General features: G+C 41.4%; 1 protein-coding gene across 1 annotated transcript in view; it reads left to right on the plus strand.

The window, feature by feature from the left end:
* Positions 1–15345, plus strand: part of LOC135549010 (sushi domain-containing protein 5-like) — a 30421-nt gene that overhangs the window by 12324 nt on the left and 2752 nt on the right. Inside the window, exons 3-4 of the mRNA XM_064979081.1 lie at positions 10764–10873; positions 12918–13106. Coding sequence (XP_064835153.1) covers positions 10764–10873; positions 12918–13106 — 299 coding nt within the window. The remainder of the gene's footprint in view (positions 1–10763; positions 10874–12917; positions 13107–15345) is intronic.

Below are 15345 nucleotides of genomic sequence, written 5' to 3' on the forward strand. Positions count from 1 at the left end.
CACACACACACACACACACACACACACACACTCTTCAATAAGCCCCTAACTAACACTGCCTCTTCCTTTTATATCACTGATGTGCCAACTTTTGTCTGTAGCGTCCGAACCGTTTGGGCTACAAACAATATGACCTCGCTATGGAAAGAGGAGTTTCTCACGAACACGGTGTTGTTCTCCATTTTGCTCTGCATCAATCCCCACAAGTGTCAAGGGACCGTTCTGAATGCAACCGGGGTACCGGTTGAAAATAAATGGATGGAAGTATGAAGGTAGTTTTGTGTCAACAACAAATAAAGGTGGTTCATCTAAAAATACTTCCTGATCTTATATCTCCTAGATATAGGACAGACAGTATATCTCCTAGATATAGGACAGACAGTATATCTCCTAGATATAGGACAGACAGTATATCTCCTAGATATAGGACAGACAGTATATCTCCTAGATATAGGACAGACAGTATATCTCCTAGATATAGGACAGACAGTATATCTCCTAGATATAGGACAGACAGTATATCTCCTAGATATAGGACAGACAGTATATCTCCTAGATATAGGACAGACAGTATATCTCCTAGATATAGGACAGACAGTATATCTCCTAGATATAGGACAGACAGTATATCTCCTAGATATAGGACAGACAGTATATCTCCTAGATATAGGACAGACAGTATATCTCCTAGATATAGGACAGACAGTATAACTCCTAGATATAGGACAGACAGTATATTTCCTAGATATAGGACAGACAGTATATCTCCTAGATATAGGACAGACAGTATATCTCCTAGATATAGGACAGACAGTATATCTCCTAGATATAGGACAGACAGTATAACTCCTAGATATAGGACAGACAGTATATCTCCTAGATATAGGACAGACAGTATATCTCCTAGATATAGGACAGACAGTATATCTCCTAGATATAGGACAGACAGTATATCTCCTAGATATAGGACAGACAGTATATCTCCTAGATATAGGACAGACAGTATATCTCCTAGATATAGGACAGACAGTATATCTCCTAGATATAGGACAGACAGTATATCTCCTAGATATAGGACAGACAGTATATCTCCTAGATATAGGACAGACAGTATATCTCCTAGATATAGGACAGACAGTATATCTCCTAGATATAGGACAGACAGTATATCTCCTAGATATAGGACAGACAGTATATCTCCTAGATATAGGACAGACAGTATATCTCCTAGATATAGGACAGACAGTATATCTCCTAGATATAGGACAGACAGTATATCTAATAGATATAGGACAGACAGTATATCTCCTAGATATAGGACAGACAGTATATCTCCTAGATATAGGACAGACAGTATATCTCCTAGATATAGGACAGACAGTATATCTCCTAGATATAGGACAGACAGTATATCTCCTAGATATAGGACAGACAGTATATCTCCTAGATATAGGACAGACAGTATATCTCCTAGATATAGGACAGACAGTATATCTCCTAGATATAGGACAGACAGTATATCTCCTAGATATAGGACAGACAGTATATCTCCTAGATATAGGACAGACAGTATATCTCCTAGATATAGGACAGACAGTATATCTCCTAGATATAGGACAGACAGTATATCTCCTAGATATAGGACAGACAGTATATCTCCTAGATATAGGACAGACAGTATATCTCCTAGATATAGGACAGAGAGTATAACTCCTAGATATAGGACAGACAGTATATCTCCTAGATATAGGACAGACAGTATATCTCCTAGATATAGGACAGACAGTATATCTCCTAGATATAGGACAGACAGTATATCTCCTAGATATAGGACAGACAGTGGCGTGTTTTCATGGATGCCAAGTGAAGCCATGCCCCCCCCCCCCCCAAAAAATGGACTAAGAAAAAAACATGTAAAATAATTGATCTTTCATTTTTCTCTGTTTCATAATTTTCCTTCAATTCGCAAGGAGGCTGAATGTATCTCACTCTGAGAAAGCATCCGAGTGAGAGAAACAGTCTCTGTCTCTGTATTTGTAGCTCATCTATCTCTGTCTCTGTATGTGTAGCTCATCTATCCGATGCAGTCTGGTCAAACATTTACGCCCAATGTTTCATACGCACAACTTGAATTTTTCGAGTGACTATACTCCCCCATAAATTAACATTTTTTTCTTAGAAAATGTACTCTGGCGTCTCTGGACATTTGAATGAGCATTTTGCACGCATTGAATTTCCTTTTTTGACAAGGGGATTGAATCAGAGGAGCAGAACTGCCATGTTGACAAGGTGTAGAGGCGTGCCGTTTAAAGTGACCATTTCTGGTTGGGTAAGATGGACCACCTGATGGTGGTAAAAAGTGTTTATTACGATCTCATCTAGAAGAGAGGTGTTATTTTATGTTTCCCCTTTCCCTTACAAGGTGTTTATTGAAGACGCTGTTAGGTATATGTAATAATGTTTGCTCAATAGGCCTATTTGGAAGTTGATTAAAAAAAATATTTTGGTAGCCTACAGCAGACAGATCAGGCCCCCCAGTGTCCGGTCTGGAGCGTGAAGTCACAATCTCTCCTTGTTGCATAGCAACCAAGCGGTGCCAAAGGCCCTGGTCTGCCCTAGAAAGCCAAAAGCCCTGATTTGCCCTAGAATGCCAAAAGCCCTGGTCTGCCCTAGAAAACCAATGTAAATTACGATTCAACCAGAACTCCCCCCCCAAAAAAATGTTGAAGCCTGTTTTGGGCTCAATTTTTTATTTTTTTTCTGATCAAGTTTGATCCCCGCAGTGAATTATTGGAAGTTCGCTAAATGGACACTTGCTAAAAAACTTTAATGAGGAAGCCTTCCTTTATGAACTGGCCTCTGTAAAATGGTATAGAATCAGCTTGATCCCCTCTGTCGAAGACACTTGGACCTTCTTTTTTAATATTTTCAGTGGTATTGTTAACAAACACGCCCCCATAAAGAAAAGGAGATTTAATAACAGGCTCAGCCCTGGTTCGACCGTGATCTTACAGAGTTACTCCACCTCAAGAATTGTATTTGGCGAAAGGCTCGCACACGCATACACAGGTTGACTAGCTCTCGTTCAGGAAAATGAGAAATAAGAGCATTCAGGCTATCCAGAAGGCCAAAGTTAGTTACTTTAAGGAGCAATTCTCTCTCTGTGGGTCTAACCCCAAGAATTTTTGAAAACGGTTAAAGACCTGGAGAATAAACCCTCCTCCTCACAGCTGCCCATGTCCCTTAATGTTGATGATGTGGTTGTTACTGACAGGAAGCACATGGCTGAGCTCTTTAATCACCATTTCATTAAGTCAGGATTCCTATTTGACTCAGACATGCCTCCTTGCCCGTCCAACATTTCCTCATCTCCCACCCCTTCTAATGCGACTATCCCCGATGCTTCTCCCTCTTTTTCCCCTGCGCGGCTACAAAGTTTCTCCCTGCAGGCAGTCACTGAGTCCGAGATGCTAAAGGAGCTCCTGAAACTTGACCCCAAAAACCATCTGGGTCAGATGGTTTAGACACTTTCTTCTTTAAGGTTGCTGCCCCTATCATCATCAAGCCTGTCTCTGACCTTTTTAACCTGTCTCTCCTTTCTGGGGAGGTTCCCATTGCTTGGAAGGCAGCCACGGTTCATCCTTTATTTAAAGGAGGAGATCAAGCTGATTCTAACTGTTATTGGCCTATTTCTATTTTGCCCTGTTTATCAAAAGTGTTGGAAAAACTCAATAATCAACTGACTGGCTTTCTTGATGTCTATAGTATTCTTTCTGGTATGCAATCCGGTTTCCGCTCAGGTTATGGATGTGTCACTGCAACCTTAAAGGTCCTCAACGATGTCACCATTGCCCTTGATTCTAAGCAATATTGTGCTGCTATTCTTATTGACTTGGCCAAAGTTTTGGTAGACCATTCCATTCTTGTGGGCCGGCTAAGGAGTATTGATGTCTCTGAGGGGTCTTTGGCCTGGTTTGCTCTCTCAAAGAGTGCAGTGTATAAAGTCAGAAAATCTGCTGTCTCAGCCACTGCCTGTCACCAGGGAAGTACCCCAAGGCTCAATCCTAGGCCCCACGCTCTTCTCAATTTACATCAACTACATAGCTCAGGCAGTAGGAAGCTCTCTCATCCATTTATATGCAGATGATACAGTCTTATACTCAGCTGGCCCTTCCCTGGATTTAGTGTTAAATGCTCTACAACAAAGCTTTCTTAGTGTCTGACAAGCTTTCTCTACCCTTAACCTTGTTCTGAACACCTCCAAAACAAAGGTCATGTGGTTTGGTAAGAAGAATGCCCCACCTCCCACAGGTGTTATTACTACCTCTGAGGGTTTAGAGCTTGAGGTAGTCACCTCATGTAAGTACTTGGGAGTACGGCTAGATGGTACACTGTCCTTCTCTCAGCACATATCAAAGCTGCAGGCTAAAGTTCAACCTAGACTTGGTTTCCTCTATTGTAATCACTCCTCTTTCACCCCAGCTGCCAAACTAACCCTGATTCAGATGACCATCCTACCCATGCTAGATTACGGAGATATCATTTATAGATCGCCAGGTAAGGGTGCTCTCAAGCGGCTACATGTTCTTTACCATTGGGCCATCAGATTTGCCACCAATGCTCCATATAGGACACATCACTGCACTCTATACTCCTCTGTAAACTGGTCATCTCTGTATACCCGTCGCAAGACCCACTGGTTGATGCTTATTTATAAAACCCTCTTAGGCCTCACTCCCCCCTATCTGAGATATCTACTGCAGCCCTCATCCTCCACATACAGCACCTGTTCTGCCAGTCACATTCTGTTAAAGGTCCCCAAAGCACACACATCCCTGGGTCGCTCCTCTTTTCAGTTCGCTGCAGCTAGCGACTGGAACGAGCTGCAACAAACACTCAAACTGGACAGTTTTATCTCCATCTCATTCAAAGACTCACGTGGACTGGGACATGTTTCGTATTGCGTCAGATAACAACATTGACGAATACGCTGATTCGGTGTGCGAGTTCATTAGAACGTGCGTTGAAGATGTCGTTCCCATAGCAACGATTAAAACATTCCCTAACCAGAAACCGTGGATTGATGGCAGCATTCGCGTGAAACTGAAAGCGCAAACCACTGCTTTCAATCAGGGCAAGGTGTCTGGTAACATGACTGAATACAAACAGTGCAGCTATTCCCTCCGTAAGGCTATCAAACAAGCTAAGCGTCAGTACAGAGACAAAGTAGTACAGAGACAAAGTAGAATCTCAATTCAACGGCTCAGACACAAGATGCATTTGGCAGGGTCTATTGTCAATCACGGACTACAGGAAGAAATCCAGCCCAGTCACGGACCAGGATGTCTTGCTCCCAGGCAGACTAAATAACTTTTTTGCCCGCTTTGAGGACAATACAGTGCCACTGACACGGCCTGCAACGGAAACATGCGGTCTCTCCTTCACTGCAGCCGAGGTGAGTAAAACATTTAAACGTGTTAACCCTCGCAAGGCTGCAGGCCCAGACGGCATCCCCAGCCGCGCCCTCAGAGCATGCGCAGACCAGCTGGCTGGTGTGTTTACGGACATATTCAATCAATCCCTATACCAGTCTGCTGTTCCCACATGCTTCAAGAGGGCCACCATTGTTCCTGTTCCCAAGAAAGCTAAGGTAACTGAGCTAAACGACTACCGCCCCGTAGCACTCACTTCCGTCATCATGAAGTGCTTTGAGAGACTAGTCAAGGACCATATCACCTCCACCCTACCTGACACCCTAGACCCACTCCAATTTGCTTACCGCCCAAATAGGTCCACAGACGATGCAATCTCAACCACACTGCACACTGCCCTAACCCATCTGGACAAGAGGAATACCTATGTGAGAATGCTGTTCATCGACTACAGCTCGGCATTCAACACCATAGTACCCTCCAAGCTCGTCATCAAGCTCGAGACCCTGGGTCTCGACCCCGCCCTGTGCAACTGGGTACTGGACTTCCTGACGGGCCGCCCCCAGGTGGTGAGGGTAGGTAACAACATCTCCTCCCCGCTGATCCTCAACACTGGGGCCCCACAAGGGTTCGTTCTGAGCCCTCTCCTGTACTCCCTGTTCACCCACGACTGCGTGGCCACGCACGCCTCCAACTCAATCATCAAGTTTGCGGACGACACAACAGTGGTAGGCTTGATTACCAACAACGACGAGACGCCCTACAGGGAGGAGGTGAGGGCCCTCGGAGTGTGGTGTCAGGAAAATAACCTCACACTCAACGTCAACAAAACTAAGGAGATGATTGTGGACTTCAGGAAACAGCAGAGGGAACACCCCCCTATCCACATCGATGGAACAGTAGTGGAGAGAGTAGCAAGTTTTAAGTTCCTCGGCATACACATCACAGACAAACTGAATTGGTCCACTCACACAGACAGCATCGTGAAGAAGGCGCAGCAGCACCTCTTCAACCTCAGGAGGCTGAAGAAATTCGGCTTGTCACCAAAAGCACTCACAAACTTCTACAGATGCACAATCGAGAGCATCCTGGCGGGCTGTATCACCGACTGGTACGGCAACTGCTCCGCCCTCAACCGTAACTGACTCAACTCCAGCCACTTTAATAATGGGAATTGATGGGAAATGATGTAAATATATCACTAGCCACTTTAAACAATGCTACCTTATATAATGTTACTTACCCTACATTATTCTTCTCATATGCATACGTATATACTGTACTCTATATCATCGACTGCATCCTTATGTAATACATGTATCACTAGCCACTTTAACTATGCCACTTTGTTTACATACTCATCTCATATGTATATACTGTACTCGATACCATCTACTGTATCTTGCCTATGCTGCTCTGTACCATCACTCATTCATATATCCTTATGTACATATTCTTTATCCCCTTACACTGTGTATAAGAGAGTAGTTTAGGAATTGTTAGTTAGATTACTTGTTGGTTATTACTGCATTGTCGGAACTAAAAGCACAAGCATTTCGCTACACTCGCATTAACATCTGCTAACCATGTGTATGTGACAAATAAAATTTGATTTGATTTGATTCATGGACATTCTTAGTGACAGTTGTGGCTGCTTTGCGTGATGTATTGTTGTATCTACCTTCTTGACCTTTGTGCTGTTGTCTGTGCCCAATAATGTTTGTACCATGTTTTGTGCCGCTACCATGTTGTGTTGCTACCATGTTGGGTTGCTACCATGTTGTTGTCATGTTGTGTTGTTACCATGTTGTGTTGCTACCATGTTGTGTTGCTACCATGTTGTTGTCATGTTGTGTTGCTACCATGTTGGGTTGCTACCATGTTAGGTTGCTACCATGTTGTTGTCATGTTGTGTTGCTACCATGTTGTTGTCATGCTGGGTTGCTACCATGCTGTGTTGTCATGTGTTGCTACTTTGTTATATTGTTGTCTTAGGTCTCTCTTTATGTAGTGTTGTGTTGTCTCTCTTGTTGTAATGCGTGTTTTGTCCTATATTTATAGATATATTTATTTTAAAAATATATATATATATCCCAGGCCCCCGTCCCCACAGGAGGCCTTTTGCCTTTTGGTAGGCCGTCATTGTAAATAAGAATTTGTTCTTAACTGACTTGCCCAGTTAAACAAAGGTTAAAAAAATGTTTTAACCGAATGGAGATAATTAATTATAGTGATCCATTCTGACGACTACAGTTGCCATCACACAGACTAATCATTCGCAGACAGGCTATTTTATTTATTTATTTTTATTTAACTATGAGGAGGCTCGGGCCAGGTTGGTTTGACTCTCTCAGGCAGGGTGAAAACGACTACATCGACCATGATCCTTTGGTAGTTACAGCCACTTTCACCATGATCCTTTGGTTGTTACAGCCACTTTCACCATGATCCTATGGTAGTTACAGCCACTTTCACCATGATCCTATGGTAGTTACAGCCACTTTCACCATGATCCTTTGGTAGTTACAGCCACTTTCACCATGATCCTTTGGTTGTTACAGCCACTTTCACCATGATCCTATGGTAGTTACAGCCACTTTCACCATGATCTTTTGGTAGGTACAGCCACTTTCACCATGATCCTTTGGTAGGTACAGCCACTTTCACCATGATCCTTTGGTAGTTACAGCCACTTTCACCATGATCCTATGGTAGTTACAGCCACTTTCACCATGATCCTTTGGTAGTTACAGCCACTTTCACCATGATCCTTTGGTAGTTACAGCCACTTTCACCATGATCCTATGGTAGTTACAGCCACTTTCACCATGATCCTTTGGTAGTTACAGCCACTTTCACCATGATCCTTTGGTAGTTACAGCCACTTTCACCATGATCCTTTGGTAGTTACAGCCACTTTCACCATGATCCTTCGCCATTGTTTTGGTACCATTCAGCCCTGTTCATCAATATGGAGCTTCAGATTCAAATACTTGCGGCTTAATGCTCCATCGGGAGTTTTCCATAGCACTACGTGGATTACCTCAGGGCACCGTCTGCTGGTTTCGATGTCAGCGAGACAGATTAGAGTCTTCTCTTTTCAGCAGGAGCCATTTGCTTTCCAACATGTGGTTTCCCGCAATTGTATTTGAAGTATCGTGAAAGACCTGTTTTGTCTCCTGTTGAATTAAAGTAGACTTGCCCTTCATTCCTGACTGTAGGCTATGCCTTGTTATTGGGCTACACACAATCCACAGCTAGGAAACTCTTTTTTTAATGGATCCTTATAGGCCTACTCACGGTGGAGTAAATGATTTAATTTCTTTCTGAAAAGACCACATTAATTCTATAACTTTGACAAAGTTATTTCAATTTATCAGAGGTACTGCAGCACCTCCGGCATCCATCCTGATGTGAAATGATTGGATTCTATGAGGAAATACATTAAGTTCTGCTGAGCAGCCAACCAGACCGAATATTGATGATGATGTAAACCAAGTGTTAATCAAATGTTATTTTGCTGTGGCAGTACTGTTGATATTTAAACTAGGTAGCTAGCTACACACACTCTATCCTGTTTAGATGTAGTCACACCTCTATCAGGGCTGCTGATATATGATATGTATCATGTCCAGATGTAGTCACACCTCTATCAGGGCTGCTGATATGTGATATGTATCATGTCCAGATGTAGTCACACCTCTATCAGGGCTGCTGATATATGATATGTATCATGTCCAGATGTAGTCACACCTCTATCAGGGCTGCTGATATGTGATATGTATCATGTCCAGATGTAGTCACACCTCTATCAGGGCTGCTGATATGTGATATATATCCTGTCTAGATGTAGTCACACCTCTATCAGGGCTGCTGATACATGATGTATATCCTGTCTAGATGTAGTCACACCTCTATCAGGGCTGCTGATACATGATGTATATCCTGTCTAGATGTAGTCACACCTCTATCAGGGCTGCTGATACATGATGTATATCCTGTCTAGATGTAGTCACACCTCTATCAGGGCTGCTGATACATGATATATATCCTGTCTAGATGTAGTCACACCTCTATCAGGGCTGCTGATACATGATATATATCCTGTCTAGATGTAGTCACACCTCTATCAGGGCTGCTGATACAGCAGGATACAGTGCCTTGCGAAAGTATTCGGCCCCCTTGAGTATTCGGCCCCCTATTGTTTTGTGAAGAATCAACAACAAGTGGGACACAATCATGAAGTGGAACGACATTTATTGGATACGCCCAATTTTTCAGTTTTTGATTTGTTAAAAAAGTTTGAAATATCCAATAAATGTCGTTCCACTTCATGATTGTGTCCCACTTGTTGTTGATTCTTCACAAAAAAATACAGTTTTATATCTTTATGTTTGAAGCCTGAAATGTGGCAAAAGGTTGCAAAGTTCAAGGGGGCCGAATACTTTCGCAAGGCACTGTATATCCTGTAATGTAGTCATGGGGCGGCAGGGTAGCCTAGTGGTTAGAGAGTAGGGGCGGCAGGGTAGCCTAGTGGTTAGAGCGTTGGACTAGTAACCGGAAGGTTGCAAGTTCAAACCCCCGAGCTGACAAGGTACAAATCTGACGTTCTGCCCCTGAACAGGCACTGCTCCTAGGCTGTCATTGAAAATAAGAATTTGTTCTGAACTGACTTGCCTAGTTAAATGTAGGTTAAACTTTTTTTTTTTAAATACTTCTATCAGGGCTGCTGATACAGCAAGATATATATCCTGTCTAGATGTAGTCACACCTCTATCAGGGCTGCTGATACATGATATATATCCTGTCTAGATGTAGTCACACCTCTATCAGGGCTGCTGATACATGATATATATCCTGTCTAGATGTAGTCACACCTCTATCAGGGCTGCTGATATGTGATATATATCCTGTCTAGATGTAGTCACACCTCTATCAGGGCTGCTGATACATGATGTATATCCTGTCCAGATGTAGTCACACCTCTATCAGGGCTGCTGATACATGATATATATCCTGTCTAGATGTAGTCACACCTCTATCAGGGCTGCTGATACATGATATATATCCTGTCTAGATGTAGTCACACCTCTATCAGGGCTGCTGATACAAGATATATATCCTGTCTAGATGTAGTCACACCTCTATCAGGGCTGCTGATACATGATATATATCCTGTCTAGATGTAGTCACACCTCTATCAGGGCTGCTGATACATGATATATATCCTGTCTAGATGTAGTCACACCTCTATCAGGATGTATAGGATGTTTGGCTGATGATGTATGATTCTGGATTGTGATGTCATCACGCAGCAATGTGTTTCTCCAGGACTACAGTGTGCAGTGATCAGGGCAGTGCTCTGAAGGCAGTGGATGTGAAGATAGAGAACGCTACAGAGGACAACACACACCTGGATGTGTTCTGTGTCAAAGACAAAGGTCAGGACACGCACACACAATCACATTCCGCAATTCTCTGCCTTAAGATGTTTACTGATGATTGAAAGAGGTCATGTTCCCGCACCTCTCCACTCCCTCCATCTTCTCTCTCAATGTCATTTCGATTTAAGGGGCTTTATTGGCATGGGAAACAGATGTTTACATTGCCAAAGCAAGTGAAATCAATAACAAACAAAAGTGAAATAAACAAAACATGTTTTACAGTAAACATTACACTCACAAAAGTTCCAAAAGAATAAAGACAGTTCAAATGTCATATTATGTCCATTTACAGTGTTTTATTTACAGTGTTGTATATACAGTGTTGCATTTACAGTGTTGTATTTACAGTGTTGTATATACAGTGTTGTATACAGTGTTGTATATACAGTGTTGCATTTACAGTGTTGCATTTACAGTGTTGTATATACAGTGTTGCATTTACAGTGTTGTATACAGTGTTGTATATACAGTGTTGTATTTACAGTGTTTTATTTACAGTGTTTTATTTACAGTGTTGTATATACAGTGTTGCATTTACAGTGTTGTATTTACAGTGTTGTATATACAGTGTTGCATTTACAGTGTTGTATTTACAGTGTTGTATACAGTGTTGTATATACAGTGTTGCATTTACAGTGTTGTATACAGTGTTGTATTTACAGTGTTGTATTTACAGTGTTGTTGTATACAGTGTTGTATATACAGTGTTTTATTTACAGTGTTGTATTTACAGTGTTGTTGTATACAGTGTTGTATATACAGTGTTGTATATACAGTGTTGCATTTACAGTGTTGTATTTACAGTGTTGTATTTACAGTGTTGTATACAGTGTTGTATTTACAGTGTTGTATATACAGTGTTGCATTTACAGTGTTGTATACAGTGTTGTATTTACAGTGTTGTATTTACAGTGTTGTATTTACAGTGTTGTATATACAGTGTTGCATTTACAGTGTTGTATATACAGTGTTGTATACAGTGTTGCATTTACAGTGTTGTATATACAGTGTTGTATTTACAGTGTTCTCCACTTAAGTGCTGCTTAAGTGATCGACCCACCTTGAACCTGGTTCATTTGTGTGCTACCAGATTGTGTTAGCCCACTGAGCTAAATCCTCAGGTTAGCCATCACCCAAATGTGGTGTACCTCCATTACACATACACCTACCTCTCCAGTACAGAAGGGGATGAGGTTAGAGGTTGTTTTTGGACCGGCCCGTTGTTGGACTACCCCCAAGACTGATGTTTGGGTTTGAACTGAGGAACAGGAAAGTTACTGTGGGACCTGTAAAACCACAAGGAGAGGAAAAGGCAAGAACATTTGAAATATGTACCCTCTTCATGAGAGATCAGACCCTCCAGACTCCAGATATGAGCCAACCAATCAGACTTCAGTTATGAGCCAACCAATCAGACTCCAGTTGTGAGCCAACCAATCTGAGTCTCCAGTTATGAGCCAACCAATCAGACTCCAGTTGTGAGCCAACCAATCTGAGTCTCCAGTTATGAGCCAACCAATCAGACTCCAGTTGTGAGCCAACCAATCAGACTCCAGTTATGAGCCAACCAATCAGACTCCAGTTATGAGCCAACTAATCAGACTCCAGTTGTGAGCCAACCAATCAGACTCCAGTTATGAGCCAACCAATCTGAGTCTCCAGTTATGAGCCAACCAATCAGAATCCAGTTGTGAGCCAACCAATCAGACTCCAGTTGTGAGCCAACCAATCAGACTCCAGTTGTGAGTCAACCGATCAGACTCCAGTTGTGAGCCAACCAATCAGACTCCAGTTGTGAGCCAACCAATCAGACTCCAGTTGTGAGTCAACCGATCAGACTCCAGTTGTGAGCCAACCGATCAGACTCCAGTTGTGAGCCAACCAATCCGTGACAACCAGCCCCTATCTCTCCTACTGAGGGAAAGGACAGATAGAGAAACAGGACCCAACACTGTATGTTATAACTTACAATAACAGTGTATATAACTGTGGCATAACATCATTGTGATATAACCTAACCTGGTAATGTTATACCTGTCAGGTGGACCATGTGGCGATCCCCCTGCGTTCCCCAACACGCGTCTCCAGGGCCACACAGGGTTTGAGATAGGGGACGAGCAGCTGTACTCTTGTCTTCCTGGTCATGTGATGCCCAGCGGCCACTCAGCATTCAGCCTGCTGTGTGACAGCTGTGGAGAGTGGTATGGACTGGTACAGCTTTGTAGCAAATGTAAGTGTATAATATGTACTAATTAGGGGGTGCTTATATAATCCTGTTTCTGTGTGTGTGTGTGTGTGTGTGTGTGTGTGTGTGTGTGTGTGTGTGTGTGTGTGTGTGTGTGTGTGTGTGTGTGTGTGTGTGTGTGTGTGTGTATCTGACCTCTCACCTTAGAGCCGTGACCTCTGGGCTCCACAGGAAGCTGTGATGAGGTTGCACGCTTCACTTCCTGGTTATTAGTCATGCCTTCAGTTCCATGCATTTCATGTGAAGGTCAAGTGCAATAATTTTTGTTCAGGCCAGTGCACTACATAGGGAATAGGGCTCTGGTATAAAGTAGTGCACTACATAGGGAATAAGGCTCTGGTATAAAGTAGTGCATTACATAGGGAAAAGGGCTCTGGTATAAAGTAGTGCACTACATAGGGAATAGGGCTCTGGTCTAAAGTAGTGCACTACATAGGGAATAGGGCTCTGGTCTAAAGTAGTGCACTACATTGGGAATAGGGCTCTGGTCTAAAGTAGTGCACTACATAGGGAATTGGGCTCTGGTCTAAAGTAGTGCACTACATAGGTAATAGGGCTCTGGTATAAAGTAATGCACTACATAGGGAATAGGGCTCTGGTCTAAAGTAGTGCACTACGTAGGGAATAGGGCTCTGGTCTAAAGTAGTGCACTACATTGGGAATAGGGCTCTGGTATAAAGTAGTGCACTACATAGGGAATAGTTGTCACGGGAGCAGCGTGGCAAGTGTTCATACTTCTATTTGAACTAAATAACAAAATTAACACTAAATAACAAAATTAACAATAAATAACAAAATTAACACTAAATTTTATTTTTTTCCCTTATTTAACCAGGCAAGTCAGTTAAGAACAAATTTTTATTTTCAATGACGGCCTGGGAACAGTGGGTTAACTGCCTGTTCAGGGGCAGAACGACAGATTTGTACCTTGTCAGCTCGGGGGTTTGAACTCGCAACCTTCTGGTTACTAGTCCAACACTCTAACCACTAGGCTACCCTGCCACCCAATAACAAAATTAACAATAAATAACTAAATTAAGAATAAATAACAAAATTAACAATAAATAACAAAATTAACACTAAATAACCAAATTAACACTAAATAACAAAATGAACACTAAATAACAAAATGAACACTAAATAACAAAATTAACACTAAATAACAAAATGAACACTAAATAACAAAATTAACACTAAATAACAAAATGAACACTAAATAACAAAATGAACACTAAATAACAAAATGAACACTAAATAACAAAATTAACACTAAATGACAAAATTAACACTAAATAACAAAATGAACACTAAATAACAAAATGAACACTAAATAACAAAATGAACACTAAATAACAAAATGAACACTAAATAACAAAATGAACACTAAATAACAAAATGAACACTAAATAACAAAATGAACACTAAATAACAAAATGAACACTAAATAACAAAATGAACACTAAATAACAAAATGAACACTAAATAACAAAATGAACACTAAATAACAAAATGAACACTAAATAACAAAATGAACACTAAATAACAAAATGAACACTAAATAACAAAATGAACACTAAATAACAAAATGAACACTAAATAACAAAATGAACACTAAATAACAAAATGAACACTAAATAACAAAATGAACACTAAATAACAAAATTAACACGAAATAACAAAATTAACACTAAATAACAAAATGAACACTAAATAACAAAATTAACACTAAATAACAAAATTAACACTAAATAACAAAATTAGCACTAAATAACACTAAATAACAAAATTAGCAAAGAGAATGAATGAAAACCGAAACAGTCCTGTCAGGTGCAGAAACACAAAACAGAAAATAACTACCCACAAACCCCTGTGGGGAAAAGCTACCTAAGTATGGTTCCCAATCAGAGACAACGGTAGTCAGCTGTCCCTGATTGAGAACCATACCCGGCCAAAAACAAAGAAATACAAAATCATAGAAAAAAGAACATAGAATGCCCACCCAACTCACACCCTGACCAAACCAAAATAGAGACATAAAAAGCTCTAAGGTCAGGGCGTGACAATAGTGTAGCCGTTCAGACCTCTGCTAGACCTAGGGTCTGGATTCCGCATGTTACAAAACAGTGTCCCAGTTGTGATTGAAAGATAAAAAAACAAATCTCATCGAAATCTAATTGTATTTGTCGTGTACTCAGCGTACAGCAGGTATGAAGGTGCAGTGCAT

Source organism: Oncorhynchus masou, chromosome 12 (genome assembly GCF_036934945.1).
Source record: "Oncorhynchus masou masou isolate Uvic2021 chromosome 12, UVic_Omas_1.1, whole genome shotgun sequence".
Classification (NCBI taxonomy): Eukaryota; Metazoa; Chordata; class Actinopteri; order Salmoniformes; family Salmonidae; genus Oncorhynchus; species Oncorhynchus masou.